The sequence below is a fragment of the Polyodon spathula genome, unplaced genomic scaffold (genome assembly GCF_017654505.1).
Source record: "Polyodon spathula isolate WHYD16114869_AA unplaced genomic scaffold, ASM1765450v1 scaffolds_1355, whole genome shotgun sequence".
In the NCBI taxonomy this organism is placed as follows: domain Eukaryota; kingdom Metazoa; phylum Chordata; class Actinopteri; order Acipenseriformes; family Polyodontidae; genus Polyodon; species Polyodon spathula.
The window spans coordinates 1-13243 of record NW_024472835.1 but is presented as its reverse complement, the minus strand read 5'-3'; the positions used below and the strand labels follow the sequence as shown (position 1 = coordinate 13243).

Below are 13243 nucleotides of genomic sequence, written 5' to 3'. Positions count from 1 at the left end.
ACTTTGAAAATGTGGCTTTCTATACCGTACTGAGACGCAGTTAGGCGCCATTTCTGTTTGTATTGTGAAGTCACACTAATGGTGGATTATCCAACCAGTTATAAACCTTGCAAAACAACATCGCGTGAAAACCTTTAATGCTCGTAGTCTCTCTGACTAATGCATGATGCAATAATGAATGAACACGTTAAACAGACTGGTATGTCTCTTTCAACCTGTTTAAAAATACTGTCAAAACATGCACGCTTAAAATATTATATACATATAAGCAACATCAGAGTACGGAAACCCGATCAAAAAGACCTCTCTGTTGACAAATAGCACTGACCACCCCACCCAAAAAAAAAGTATTTATCTATCTCTAAACAAACAAACTATACACATAAAACACACGGGCACAAACAACAGCGACAATTGCGCCTTTTTTTTGGAGGGGTTGCTCTGTTCATCCTAACACTGGTGCAATTCTGCTTCGTTGTTTGCAGTGTTGCACTGCCACTGCCAGCAATGCCACTGTCAGCAATGCCACTGTCAGCAATGCCACTGCCAGCAATGCCACTGCAGTGTTCGCACTGACGTCACCACCAAGCAGCACCTACCCTACCTAACACGATTAAGCGATTTGAAACAAAGACTGCGCTGTGTGCTGTTTGAGATAACGCACCGCAAGCAGAAGCAGTGTCAATTGGGTTTATTCAAAACAAACATTCACGGCAACCTCCTTTGCCTGCAGTAGTTTAGGCTTTTTGTCCGTATATACAGACAGAACCAACTCAGCCACCCCATAGCTGACCAGAATGCAAGGAGCACACCTTGCTTACTACAATGTTTTACCCAACCTTAACTGCACCCTTTTAGTTTTTCTGCAGGGCACATAATTTATAATTATTTGTTTATTTTATTTCAAATCCAATCCAATTGGACAATGGCATCTTTAAGTGTATTTATGTATGTCTGTATTATTATTATTATTATTATTATTATTTATTATTATTATAAATACAAATACACTCGACTGGGTTTCATTTATTCTCAAGGCTGCACAGGCAGTAGCATAGCTAGCTAGCTAAAATGATCCTTGCACCCTCTTGCGAGTCACGTTGCGCGTCCATTCTAAAAAAAGAAAAAGTACCGACCTCTAATTCTAAACATGTGTGTAATGCACACACGCCCGAATAAACAAAAACAACAAACAAAAACCGTGCAGTTCTCTTACCATGGTTCGAGCAGGCACTCTCGCAGACACTAACCCAAACAGCAGAGCCCGTTTGAATAGCCACATTACCCCGGGAGACTGCGTTACCAGCTCTCTGCAAGCGCCTCGTCCCGCCCCGCGGTCTGCATATAGCGGAGCTGAAGATGAAACTGCAATCCCTTAGTCGGCCATGTTGGCTCAAAGTTCAATAGATTCCGGTACACGTCACCAGCCCGCCCCTGAGTCAAAATGTCGTCAGTTACACAGAGCCCCGCCCACCTGAGCGTCGTCAACGGCAACAACACGCTGTCAGTCAAAAAGACTGTCTTCCATTCAGGGCTCTCTCTCTCTCTCTCTATATATATAGATATAGATATAGATATATATATACACACATACATATACATACACACAAGTGGACAATGGGTTTATTTCTGAAGTGTATTTGTGTATGTCTGTATTATAGATAGATAGATAGATTGAGAGATAGATAGATAGCTATAGCGCCGTCCTGTGTTGATATGTGGCATTACTTTGATGCGTCACGAACCGTTTATCAAGATATCGTGTTTTTTTTTTCTTCCCAAAACACTTTATAAAAGCGCGTGATTCGTATATAGTAAGCGTCCGGCTTTTAAAGGAAAACGAAGATTAAAAAAAAAAAAAAAAAACAATAACTATGCATTATTACATCTAAAAACAGGCATCCTCGATGGGCCCCCGGAACACGTGATCTCCCATGGAGCGGGGGGATTGAGCGGTTGCTGCCGGGTTAAGAGAGAGAGAGCGAGCAAGCTTCTTTAAAAAACTAAAAAAAAAACTATTACTATCAAATAAGCTAACCATGGATGACGAAGAGGAGACATACAGGCTGTGGAAAATCAGGAAAACCATCATGCAGGTTAGAATCGTGCAGAATTCAGCGTTAATCAAAGCGTGTTGGTTTGGTTACAGCAAAACAATAACACGAAACTTGTGTAAACACTTGTCGAAACGTGTAAGATAGACAGACATGTAGTGTGCTTTTGGTGCTATGGTAACCACACACACTTATTTCTGTTTAAATATATTCGTGTCATTTGCTGTAGTTATATATATATATATATTATTAAAAGAAAACATATTTTAAAAACGCAGTTGCATTTCTGTTGAAAAAATGTCTATATGTGTTTGCAGCAGTACCAGTAAAATATTCACAAATCCCGCAGGAGTTTTTATTGAAGTTATTATTTGTTTGTTTTTGCAAGGCGCTCTCTTTTATGCAAACTCGACTTAGCCGTGATTCTCATAACACGTGTGTAAACACCGCGGTGCTTTCTGTCTGATCGACCTCTCTGTGATTGATCCTCTGCAGCTGTGTCACGACCGGGGCTACCTGGTGACGCAGGACGAATTGGACCAGACGCTGGAGGAGTTTAAGAACCAGTTCGGGGATAAACCCAGCGAGGGGCGGCCCCGGAGAACCGACCTCACTGTGCTGGTGGCTCACAACGACGACCCCACAGACCAGATGTTTGTCTTTTTTCCAGGTGTGTGCATCGTGTACCGCAGAGGGATCGCGGTCCTGGAGGGCTATTCCGCTCCTGGTGTCTGTGCCAGCACTGTTATAAATTGTTTCATTGAATCAATTAAACCTCTGTCAAGACACAGCAGTAGTGAATTATTGTGTATCTCTTAATCCTGGAGTGGAATGAATCTCCAGGACCTTTGCAGGTATGAGGGAAGTCAGGAAACTCTGTGTCATGTGGCTTGAGGCAGACATTAAATCAATCAGACAAAATTCACAATAATGCGAACGAATATGAATCGAACTTCTGAAAAGCTGTTTGTGATATTTCCAAATGAAAGGATTAGGCAATAATGCAACTTTAAAAAGCTTGCTCTATAGAACTTGGTTTAATATTAGCCTGTGTTTTTGTCTGCAGAGGAGCCCAAGGTTGGGATCAAGACCATCAAGATGTACTGTCAGAGGATGCAGGAGGAGAACATCACCCGAGCCTGCATCGTGGTGCAGATGGGAATGACACCATCCGCCAAACAGGTGCCTGCTTGCCTGCACGCCCACCACTGCTTTCCCTCCAGCTCATCACACAGGCTTAAATTCAATTATTATTTTTTTTATTTTAGTCTTGAGGTTTGAAAAGTGTTACCCTGTTTTAATGGCGTTCCTGCTCTGTTCTCTCCCCTAGTCGCTGGTTGACATGGCACCCAAGTACATCCTAGAGCAGTTTCTACAGCAGGAGCTGCTTATTAACATCACAGAACACGAGGTGAGAGCCCGGCCCACAATCACAAGTGCGCACAGGGTTAGAAACTTCCAGCAGTCTTGCACCCAGCTTCAGAACTCTCCTCGTTTAGGTTCATTATTGAAATCAACAGGAGCCAGGAGTTTGAACAATCAGGCCCCTGCTCTGCTCTGAACTGATGTCCTTGAATCCCTGCATCTGCAGGTTGACTGTTAGGAGTTATTCATGCAGCTGTAAGGGAAGGAGCAATGGGTTTCACAGGGGCTGCTCAAACTCCTGGATACTGAATCATTTCAATAATATACTTCATTGATGACAGTTCGGAAGCCCCAGGACTGGGTACAGGGCTGGCTGAGTTTCTAACCTTGAGTATGCCTAGATAAATACATGTGTTTAGTTACTCAAATAGATTTTTAAGAAGTCCTTGGACCACATAACAGTAACTGAATTTGTTTTACTTTATTTGTTAAAGGTATTGAATGTCACAATTAATTTACAAGAGTTGTTAATCTGTACACTTTTAAATCCGATCCCATGTCTCTACAGGTAGTATATACCACCTGTAGAACAACACAGACTTAACTGTTAGGTGAAACAGTATTGTAATCCCACTGCAGGGATCCCCAACATGTTTCTGTTTCACATGCCTGCTTGTGTGTTTTCAGCTGGTTCCAGAGCACATCGTGATGACAAAGGAAGAGGTGACAGAGCTGCTGGGTCGATAGTATCCTTCTAAACTTTCAGAGGGTCTGTTCCATCAACTTTGTAGATGCGTGTCCCATTTCATTGACATGCTACGAGCTCTTAATTTAGAACATATATATTGCACACACACGCTGCCTCTGGAGAGTGTGTGAGCTCCTCATTTCATGGCGTGACTATTTGCATACTGTACTTGCTGTTTATTCAGTAGCAGTTTCCAGCCACAGCATTTTGATAAGGCTCATAGTTCCAGTAATGTAATCCAGAACAGTGCACTGTGCTTGTTTATTAAGATTTCTATTTGAAACGTTTAATTGAATTAAGCTTGTTTCTAAGTGAAGCACTGTGGAGTGTTCAGTAGCTATGGCTGATGTTATTCTTGTTAACCTGAGGGTGCTGCTGAGCTGTACCTAGTTCCTCTTGTTTTCCCTAACCCTGCACCCAGTAAACTGAAGGAGAGCCAGCTCCCTCGTATCCAGGCGGGGGACCCAGTGGCGCGGTACTTTGGGCTAAAGCGAGGGCAGGTGAGATTGTTTTGACACATGTGATGGCACGGCTTTAAACTCAAACTAGCGTCGCACCCGGTCCTGGCTTTCTGAACTGTATTTCACTTTGTTATTGAAATGACTAGGTGCCAGGAGTTTAAACAATGTGGTCCCTGGTGACTGTGCTCTGATCTGACAGCACAGATCACACCATGAGTTAATCGCACCTGAGCCATGCAGCTATAAGGGTGGGACCATTTCTTTAACACCAAACTCCTGCCTGCTCTTTTCAGTAGTACAGTGTTTTCAATTGAAGGTAGTTCTGAGGACAAAAACCATGTTAATGATCTAAAACTAAGATTTATTAGATTGATTTGTTAAGATGTGTCAGTTGGTGCAGACTTTGTACTGAAAACCTGCCCTCCTGCTACTGCCTACGTGTCTACCTATAAAATCAGACATGCTGCTTGTTTTCTTTGCAGGTGGTGAAGATCATTCGACCCAGTGAGACAGCTGGGAGGTACATCACCTACAGACTCGTGCAGTAGTGAATAGCACGGTAAACGGCACGCCCGGCTCTTGTGTGCTAGAAGTATCTATTACCTGTATAAGTATACCACGATGTCCCCAGAGTGTAGCAGTGATACTATTGTTTTGCTGTTTGGGTGCTACAGCTGCTGATGCAGAGAAGCTTACATCATCCTTTAGACTTTGAAGACAGCGCCGGATTGATCCCAATAATGGCCCCTCAGTTAGTTCTATAACTGACGTGCAGTATTGTATTTACTCGTTTCCTTGCGTATTAATTTATTTTTTTTTTCCAATAAAATTGGACTATAAAATACGCTTGGCAGTTTTGCTGAAATTCACTTTGTTATTCTTGTATCCAACCTTCACTGAATTGTTACTCCACAGCTGCTAAATCATTTATAAGAAATAAACTAAAATTATTAAATATAGGTATTGACTTCTTGTTCAGCTGTTCTAGAAAATAAGATGTAGGATATACACTGGTAGTCTCTTTTAATTCTCACTTTGAACACCCCGTTTAAAATCTGACCATTTTGCACAAGAACAGAGCTATGAAAGAGTTTACTACACTTCAGCTTCATTGTGATATTTGCAACTGGAGCTATTCTAGTTTAAAAAACTAGAAATAATACAAGATAGTTTGGTAAAATTACTGTTTCTTTTGAAAGAAATCAAATGAATTGTAGTAAAAACAATTGCATTTTAAAACGCATAGCTAGGAAACTTAACTTGGTCCAGTTATAGTCACAGTGACTGAAGGAATGTATACACTGTTAGTCTAGTTTCACAGATTACCCAATTTAGCCCAACTGTAAATCTCAATACAGCCCTTTCAAAATTTCAACCCTGACCAGCACCCCCAACCCCCACTGTCCTCGCCTCCACCGCAAGCAGACTGCAGACATGCCACCCTATAATGAAACACTTCAGAATATAAAAACGGGAGCCGTTTACCTTGTATCTTCTTTTGGTTTTGAGGAAGAAAGCCATCTGTGTGCTGCAAAACGAAAGGTTTATTTCTCCCAGGTATGCCACATGCTGTATAATCAGATGCCAGCCATTTCCTAAAAATGAAACAAGTCTGTATGCAAAACTATCTCTGCGAATCCAGGTTTTGCCATTTTAACTTCCTCATTTTGCACCTTGGGCATTTGACTATTGGTTTACTCCAGGGAAGTTCTGAAAACCATGTTTGAAAATAATTACGACAGAGGCAAAAATGTAAGAAAAGTTCTGTTTATTATTACTATATATACACTTGTAAAAAACACTTTTTTTAATATATATTGAAGTCAAACATATAACTTAAAACACAGTGCATCAAATTCATATATGCAAATCAAATATTAAAAAAAATATATATAATTCAGGTAGAAACTCAGGTGGTGATCAGAGGAGCCAGCCTACATTATCCACCACATTTTACTAGTTGGTTGTAACAGCAGAGTACAGTTTTAACTTCAGTTAGCCAGAGCACTACTGTCTAATTTCACAAGCCTGCTTAGCACTCATCATACACTACCTAATGAGTTGTAAGCGTTTGTAAAACCAGGAGGTAACTACTTAGAAATTGGGAACAAAGAATAATTACTGTCCGAGATGGAGGACTCTTGTAACATTAAGTACAGTGCAATACTTGAACTGCCGTCTGCACTTCATTGCTGTTTTTTTAAACTGTTCAAATGTGTTTGATTTATTTACTTCTAGTTGAGCAGTTGTCTATTAAAACACATGTTTTTAATAACCCACGATTTGCAATGAGGAAAGAAGCCTACTGAATTGTGTCTGTCCTGTTAATCGAATAAAAAAAAAAATAAAAAAACTCCATTCCTTCATCACTGGGCATGCACATATACAACAGAACAAAAACAGCGGTGTTTAACCCTGTAGAAGCTCCAAGCTTTTCAATACGATAAAAAGCAGTTTCTGAAAAGAAAACACCCAATTACAATTTAAAAGAAAAAAAAAACAAACAACCACACAACAACTTTTAGGACTAGTTCCAAGCCTGAAAAATAAATCATTTGAATTTAGATTTAGTCAAACCGTGTTATTATATATATATATCGTTTGGCAATTAATGGGATAAAATTAATAAAGTTTTTACTTTCTGAAAAACAATTACATTTTGAAAAAAAAGAAAATGTGCATTTTGACGTCATTAAGTTCCTTCCTTGTTCTCAGACATGATCCTTCACAACTGCAGTTCAAACATTCAGCCACAAGATGGCGACATGTGACAAAAAATTAAAAATCGAACACACATCTCATCACATTACTATTTTTCTGGCAAGCATCCAAACACGTGAGGTCATGAGGGTTCTGTCAAGCATTAAGCAGCTCAGGTTCCATGCCTGGAAACACCCTTGGCTCCTCTCTCACACTGCCTTTACACAGATCCTTAATTTTACTTGTTAAACGTGGAGTGAAATGGCTCTCCGGGACACTCCTACGGCAATCCATAAACTGGTTCAGCTGTAGGACACCAATACACCTGCTGGTCCACACAAACTAGGTTCACTGGCAGGGGGCAAATGTAAGCCTTTTAAAAAAAATCTTCAAAAGACATCGATCGTCCCTGCTGTTTTTGTGAGACAGCTGACCATCGACAGAAAAAAATCCGTGGTCCAGCTGCGTTATTTTGAACGTGACTGTGGCAACCATGTTTCTCCACTTGAAGAGGCGCGCAATATAAAAATCAAAACTTTGTTTTTAAAAAAAAAGGCAGTTTGTATTTGAGTTAGCAAAAATAGAATTAATAATAACAATTCAAACTTATGATCAATAAAGCATATTTATTCTCTTCTGTTGTTGGTGGTGGACTACCAGCGGCTATACAAATTCAGGCTCTCGTTCTTCGCTGCAACTGACTTCCAACTTCCCTCCCTTCAGGCGAGCTAGTGGTAGGGGGGCGGGGCTGGCCAACGTGTTATTTGATTGGTTGGTGTTGTGCTCTGCCAGCGATCCGTTCTGGTCCTGCCCCTCGTCCCCTGCGACCTCACTGTCCGACTCGTGGTTCTCGTCCTCAATTGTCTCGCAGAGCTGCTCTGTGCTCGTCTCGCTCTCCTGCTTCGTCAGGTGTGGCGGAGGAGTCTCATCCTCCGAGTCGGAATCCAGGGAGCGTTCCCTTGACCCCGACGAGCCCACAGAATTCCCTGGATTGACAAGAAACCAGGATTAGGAGCTGGGAACGGAACATTAATAATTCAATAGCTGCATGACCGTGGATCGCTGGTTCACCCGGAACACATTCCAAAAAACTTTTTTTCTTTTTTTTTTTTTTTAAACTGCTATCAAGCATTATAAAACTCAACAGTTGAATCTTTGTGAACAGGACCGAGGGAAAGCAAGTCCCTTCCTGCAAGGTTCAGAGGCAAACCCGTCAACAACCCACAAGACAACAGTGTGAACATGCAGGCCGGCCCCACACTTACTACACGTCTCTTCAGCTCTGTCATCAGAGTCCACTGGACCCTGCTCCTCGGCCCCCTCCTCTCCCAGCTCGGGGTTCTCCTCGGCTGCACAGTCCTGGCAAAACAGGGAAAGACGGAGAAAGAAAAGAAAAACAAGAAAAGAAAACCGATTAAAAAATGCGGAATAGCGAAATGTTCACTCAATGGCCAAACAGCGTGGTTCAGTACACAGGCATCTGAAGCCCTGATGAGTCCCAGGCTGTGCTCCCCTCACCTGACTGCAGGTCCTGCTGGAGCTGGAAGTCCCGGGTTCGAAGATGGTCTCATAGAAGACGATGAGGGTCTCAATGATGCGTGCCTGGTGCGGGTAGTCCACGAGCGAAGACAGGGACACCGTGGCACCCGTGGGTCGAGGGCGCATCAGCGTGGGGCCGAACACGATGCCCAGGTTACTGGAGCTCATCTTATTGTCCACTTCCACCTCGGAGATCCTGAGTGAAGAAGAGGGGAGAGGCATGGTCACTCTGCATGGGCACTGGGGGCACACCGACTCTGCAGTACAAACCCTGCTTGTTGTTCAAACGGTTTCTTCTCAAGATACATTTGAGAGCGACATTGAGGAGAAAACTGACCATATGGTTGAGCAGATCGAACCGGTCAGTAAACTCTGATCCGTGCACCTCACTGCAAAAATTAGCATCATTTGAATTTGTGGGACACACATGGTCCTTGTACCTTAGAGGGTTAAGGGGATAGAAGACGGGAACTTTGCCTACAAGTGATGGCCATTTCCCTTTTAATTTAACGGAACTGCAATAGAAATCTGCGGAAATTAACTTTGTGGTCGATGGACATATTCCTCTACTGCTCTCGGGTGTATCCAATCCTATTGTAAGTAATGAGCAATGTTGCTCGTTAAGATATTTTCCATCCGTTTTTTGTTTTTTTTAATGAGTCATCTTTAGACAGGGTGACGCTGATCAGCACAGTGCAGCTGTTCAGAGCTGCAGAGTGGAGGTGTATGCGTGTGCCGCCCCCTTACTTGCGCAGGTGGCGGGTGATGTACTGCAGCGTGGCGATGTTGGGGGCAGGCAGCTGCTTCAGCAGCTCACACAGCTTGTGCACGGAGGCCAGCACCTCCTTGTCGGTGTCGGGCCCCAGGTCCACCAGCTCGGGGCCCTTCACTGCCTCCCCACCCGGGCCCCCCGTGCCCTGCAGACTCTCCTTCGCCAGGCCCATCATGTCGTTGTACAGCCGGAAGGGCATGATCGGCTCGGGCAGCTGGAAAAAAGGATTTAGAATTGATATTGTTTATTAGATTAACTATGATATACAAACACAAGCTTTCAGGACCTCAAAAGCCTCTTCAGGTGCAAGAGCGAGCTGTCCTTATGCAACTTACTCCTTCCACCTGAGACTCGAGGTCTTGAAAGTATTTGTATATCATAATTAAATCTAATAAACAGTCTCCTATTTTATCTTGGCAAAACTATTAATAATTCTGTCATTTCTTCTGTGCCATTTTCTGTAATAGTCTATAAGTGAGCTGATGTCTTCTCTCTGCTCAGAGAGGCAGCAGTGTGTTGGTGTGGCTGGCGCACCTGTCTCAGGTAGAGTTTCAGCACGTTGCTGATGTCGTGCGGCGATGCCTGGGACAGCTCCACCAGCTCCTTGCCGTTCTCAAAGGCCTGGCACAGCTTCTCAACGCGGGTCTTCACCCCATTCACCCGGTAAATACCCTGCCAGGAGGAGAGAGGCCAGGGCAGTGGCATCAGCAATGCCATACAACCCAATGCACTGTAATTCACTGCAAGAGCACCCTTCTAGCAAGTGCATTAACACTTAACTAAGATACCAAATGTGGAAATGTACACTACAGTATTTTGTATTGTGCAGGACTTGTACAGTTTCCACTTGAGCTAGGGGGTGGGTTTGAATAAAACCAGCCCCACTCCCTTCTTCCCACCCCACCCATCTCACCTTCATCTTGAGGGCTCTCCTTTCGATTTCGGAGATGCACTTCTTGATGATGAAGGGGATGCCCTCTGGACTGTCCCGGGACGTCTGCGTGAAGTCCCTGCCGAACAGCTGCAGCTTCCCCTGGAGCTTCTTGTGCCCGCACTGGATGGCCAGGGTCTCCAGGCACTTTTTGTGGCAGGCGAGGAAGCACTGGGAGGGGAGAAGGCAGAGGGTGAGGCTTGCTGAGGAGCGGAGAGCTGCCTGGGTCACACCTCACTGCATTGAAACACTCAGCCAGGAAGGAGGCTCATTGAGCACAGTTTTGCTTCTGTTTGAACTAAATTCAGCTTCGGTCTGACCTTGCGGGTCGTCCTGGTGAAGTGCAGGGGCACACAAATCAAGGTATTTAGGATGGGAATAAGACTCCTATTGCATAGCAGTTTCACCCACTCCAGGTTTTACTATGAGCCCGATTAGCCCCAGTGTACAGGTAACAGGCTCAGGTGTGTCTTATTAACCCCAAAGTAAAACCAGGAATGGATCAAACTGCTGATATTATTGAATAAATAACTGCAGAGGTTAAATTAGTTCAGTGGAGTAATGTGGGGCACAGGTGGAATAAAGACCCTGGGGACCACATTGTGCACCTCTGATTTTAGGAAGGGGAACAACTGTTCTGGCTGAATTAAAGAAGCAGAGGCAGAGACCCGTGCTGGCGCGTGTTACCTCCTCGCACTCGGCTCCCTGGAAGTACACGTAGCTGTCACACTCCCGGCACTTGGATGGAGTGCGCAGTTTCCGCAGGCGATGCGTCTGGGCAGCCTTGGAGAGACCGATGTTCCGGAAAGGACCCGTGGAAACCGCGATCTCGGGCTCTATCCCGTTTATACCTGGAGTAAAAAACAAAACAAAACGAAAAAAAAGGCAGATTCTGTATTTTAATTCACAAAAGGTCTACATTCTCAATGCATTTCATTTGAAGTTGTGGATATTGGCACGATATCTTTCTGAAAGGGAAACAAATAAATAGCCAACTGCGATTCTAAAAGTAGTAAGAAGAAACAACAACAACAACTCGCGGGTCACAGGATACAGAGAAGCAATCAAATGACAAGGACTTCCAAAAAACGTTTTGATTAGGTTTGGTAACAATAATAATAATAATGATAATAATAATAAATACGCACCCTGCTCGAAGGACGGCACTTTGCAGTCTTTCTCCTCCAGATCCTCGTTGGAAGACATGGTGCCAGTGGAGGAGGTCCTGGGCAGCTTCCTGATGTCCGCTGGAACAGACACAGAACACACTTTCGGATCATTTAATACTCCGAACGCTCTGGAAGAAATAGATGTTCTGCGACAGTTTCTCTGAAACTGAACACGGGGGCAAGCTACGGCATGATCCCGGTGGCGAAACAGATCACAAGTGGAACGAGTTTGCTGGTCTCAGAGGTCAATAGTTCACGTAACATGCAGGCAGTGTCAGGGAAAGAAAAAAAAGGGCAAAACTGCTCCCTTACCTCCCTAAGAGAAGTGCTGATCCCTGCTGTCACTGCCACTGCACTGTGGGTAACAGAGATGACACTGCACCACCTTTAATATGAGTCCCTGTATAGAGTACCTGAGCTGACTGAGGGAGACTCCAGTCCACTGCCTCCGCCCACGCTGTCCGTGTCACTCACTGCCGACGGCCACGATTTGTGGGACTGGTGGCCACGCCCTGGAAATAGTAATGTGCTTTTTGTAAGTGTTACAATAGGTTTAGGAGGGAAATAGCCAGGCAGTACAGCAGCTTATCATATTATTCATCTTGTATCTTGTTATTTGCTGTTGCTTTTTGCTTGTGAATTCCCAGACTCACCCCTCCTCTCCGTGCAGCCATGCTGTTCTTTGCTGGAAGCCCCGCCCTCTCCTGAGCCCGCCTCCTCGGCTGTGGGCGACGCCTCTGAGCCAGCGTTGCCCTGGATATCTGTGTTGAAGCTGTCATTCCGTGACCTGCCGGGCAAACTGACAAAAAGCAAAGCGTTTGTTACTTAATCAGTCAGAATATCAAATCAATAAAACTGTTACATAGTAATACACAAAATACAAGTGTATAATTATGCAGTGCTATCTTCTTATTTTGAGTTTATTAACATAATCGTCCACAGCTTTTAAATACTCCAGTGTTAAATTTCAAAATACTAAGAGAAACTTAATAAAATTCAATGACGTATGTTTCCAATAGAAGTCACTGAAAAGATTCATCTGGTAGTTCTAGAATTTGTGAATTATGGAATCATTAAGGGGGTTGTTTTACTGCTTAAAAACACTGCAGTGTGTGTGTGTGTGTGTGGAGGGTCTGTCTCGCTCACTCACAGGCTGGGTGTCTCAGTGTGTGTGTGTGGAGGGTCTGTCTCGCTCACTCACAGGCTGGGTGTCTCAGTGTGTGTGTGTGGAGGGTCTGTCTCGCTCACTCACAGGCTGGGTGTATCAGTGTGTGTGTGTGGAGGGTCTGTCTCGCTCACTCACAGGCTGGGTGTATCAGTGTGCGTGTGTGGAGGGTCTGTCTCGCTCACTCACAGGCTGGGTGTATCAGTGTGTGTGTGTGGAGGGTCTGTCTCGCTCACTCACAGGCTGGGTGTATGTGTGTGTGTGTGGAGGGTCTGTCTCGCTCACTCACAGGCTGGGTGTATCAGTGTGTGTGTGGAGGGTCTGTCTCGCTCACTCACA

The 13243-nt window shown here is 44.1% G+C and overlaps 2 protein-coding genes across 2 annotated transcripts; one reads left to right on the top strand and one right to left on the bottom strand.

Annotated features, from left to right (window-relative positions):
* The first annotated feature begins 1718 nt into the window (after positions 1-1718).
* Positions 1719-5472, top strand: LOC121309567 (DNA-directed RNA polymerases I, II, and III subunit RPABC1). The gene is made up of 7 exons (XM_041242553.1): positions 1719-2096; positions 2550-2724; positions 3121-3236; positions 3385-3465; positions 4107-4165; positions 4589-4667; positions 5111-5472. Exons 1-7 carry the CDS (start codon positions 2040-2042, stop codon positions 5174-5176), a joined length of 633 nt encoding a protein of 210 aa, XP_041098487.1. The 5' UTR covers positions 1719-2039; the 3' UTR covers positions 5177-5472.
* A 2407-nt stretch (positions 5473-7879) lies between these two features.
* LOC121309568 (rho GTPase-activating protein 45-like) lies at positions 7880-12563 on the bottom strand (the record flags this gene model as incomplete). The annotated part of the gene is made up of 10 exons (XM_041242554.1): positions 7880-8314; positions 8594-8687; positions 8847-9063; positions 9615-9853; positions 10174-10311; positions 10553-10741; positions 11258-11421; positions 11719-11817; positions 12153-12251; positions 12393-12563. Coding segments are annotated over 10 exons (1733 nt in total), but the record flags the coding sequence as incomplete, so codon positions are not given.
* Between the last annotated feature and the right edge of the window lie 680 nt (positions 12564-13243).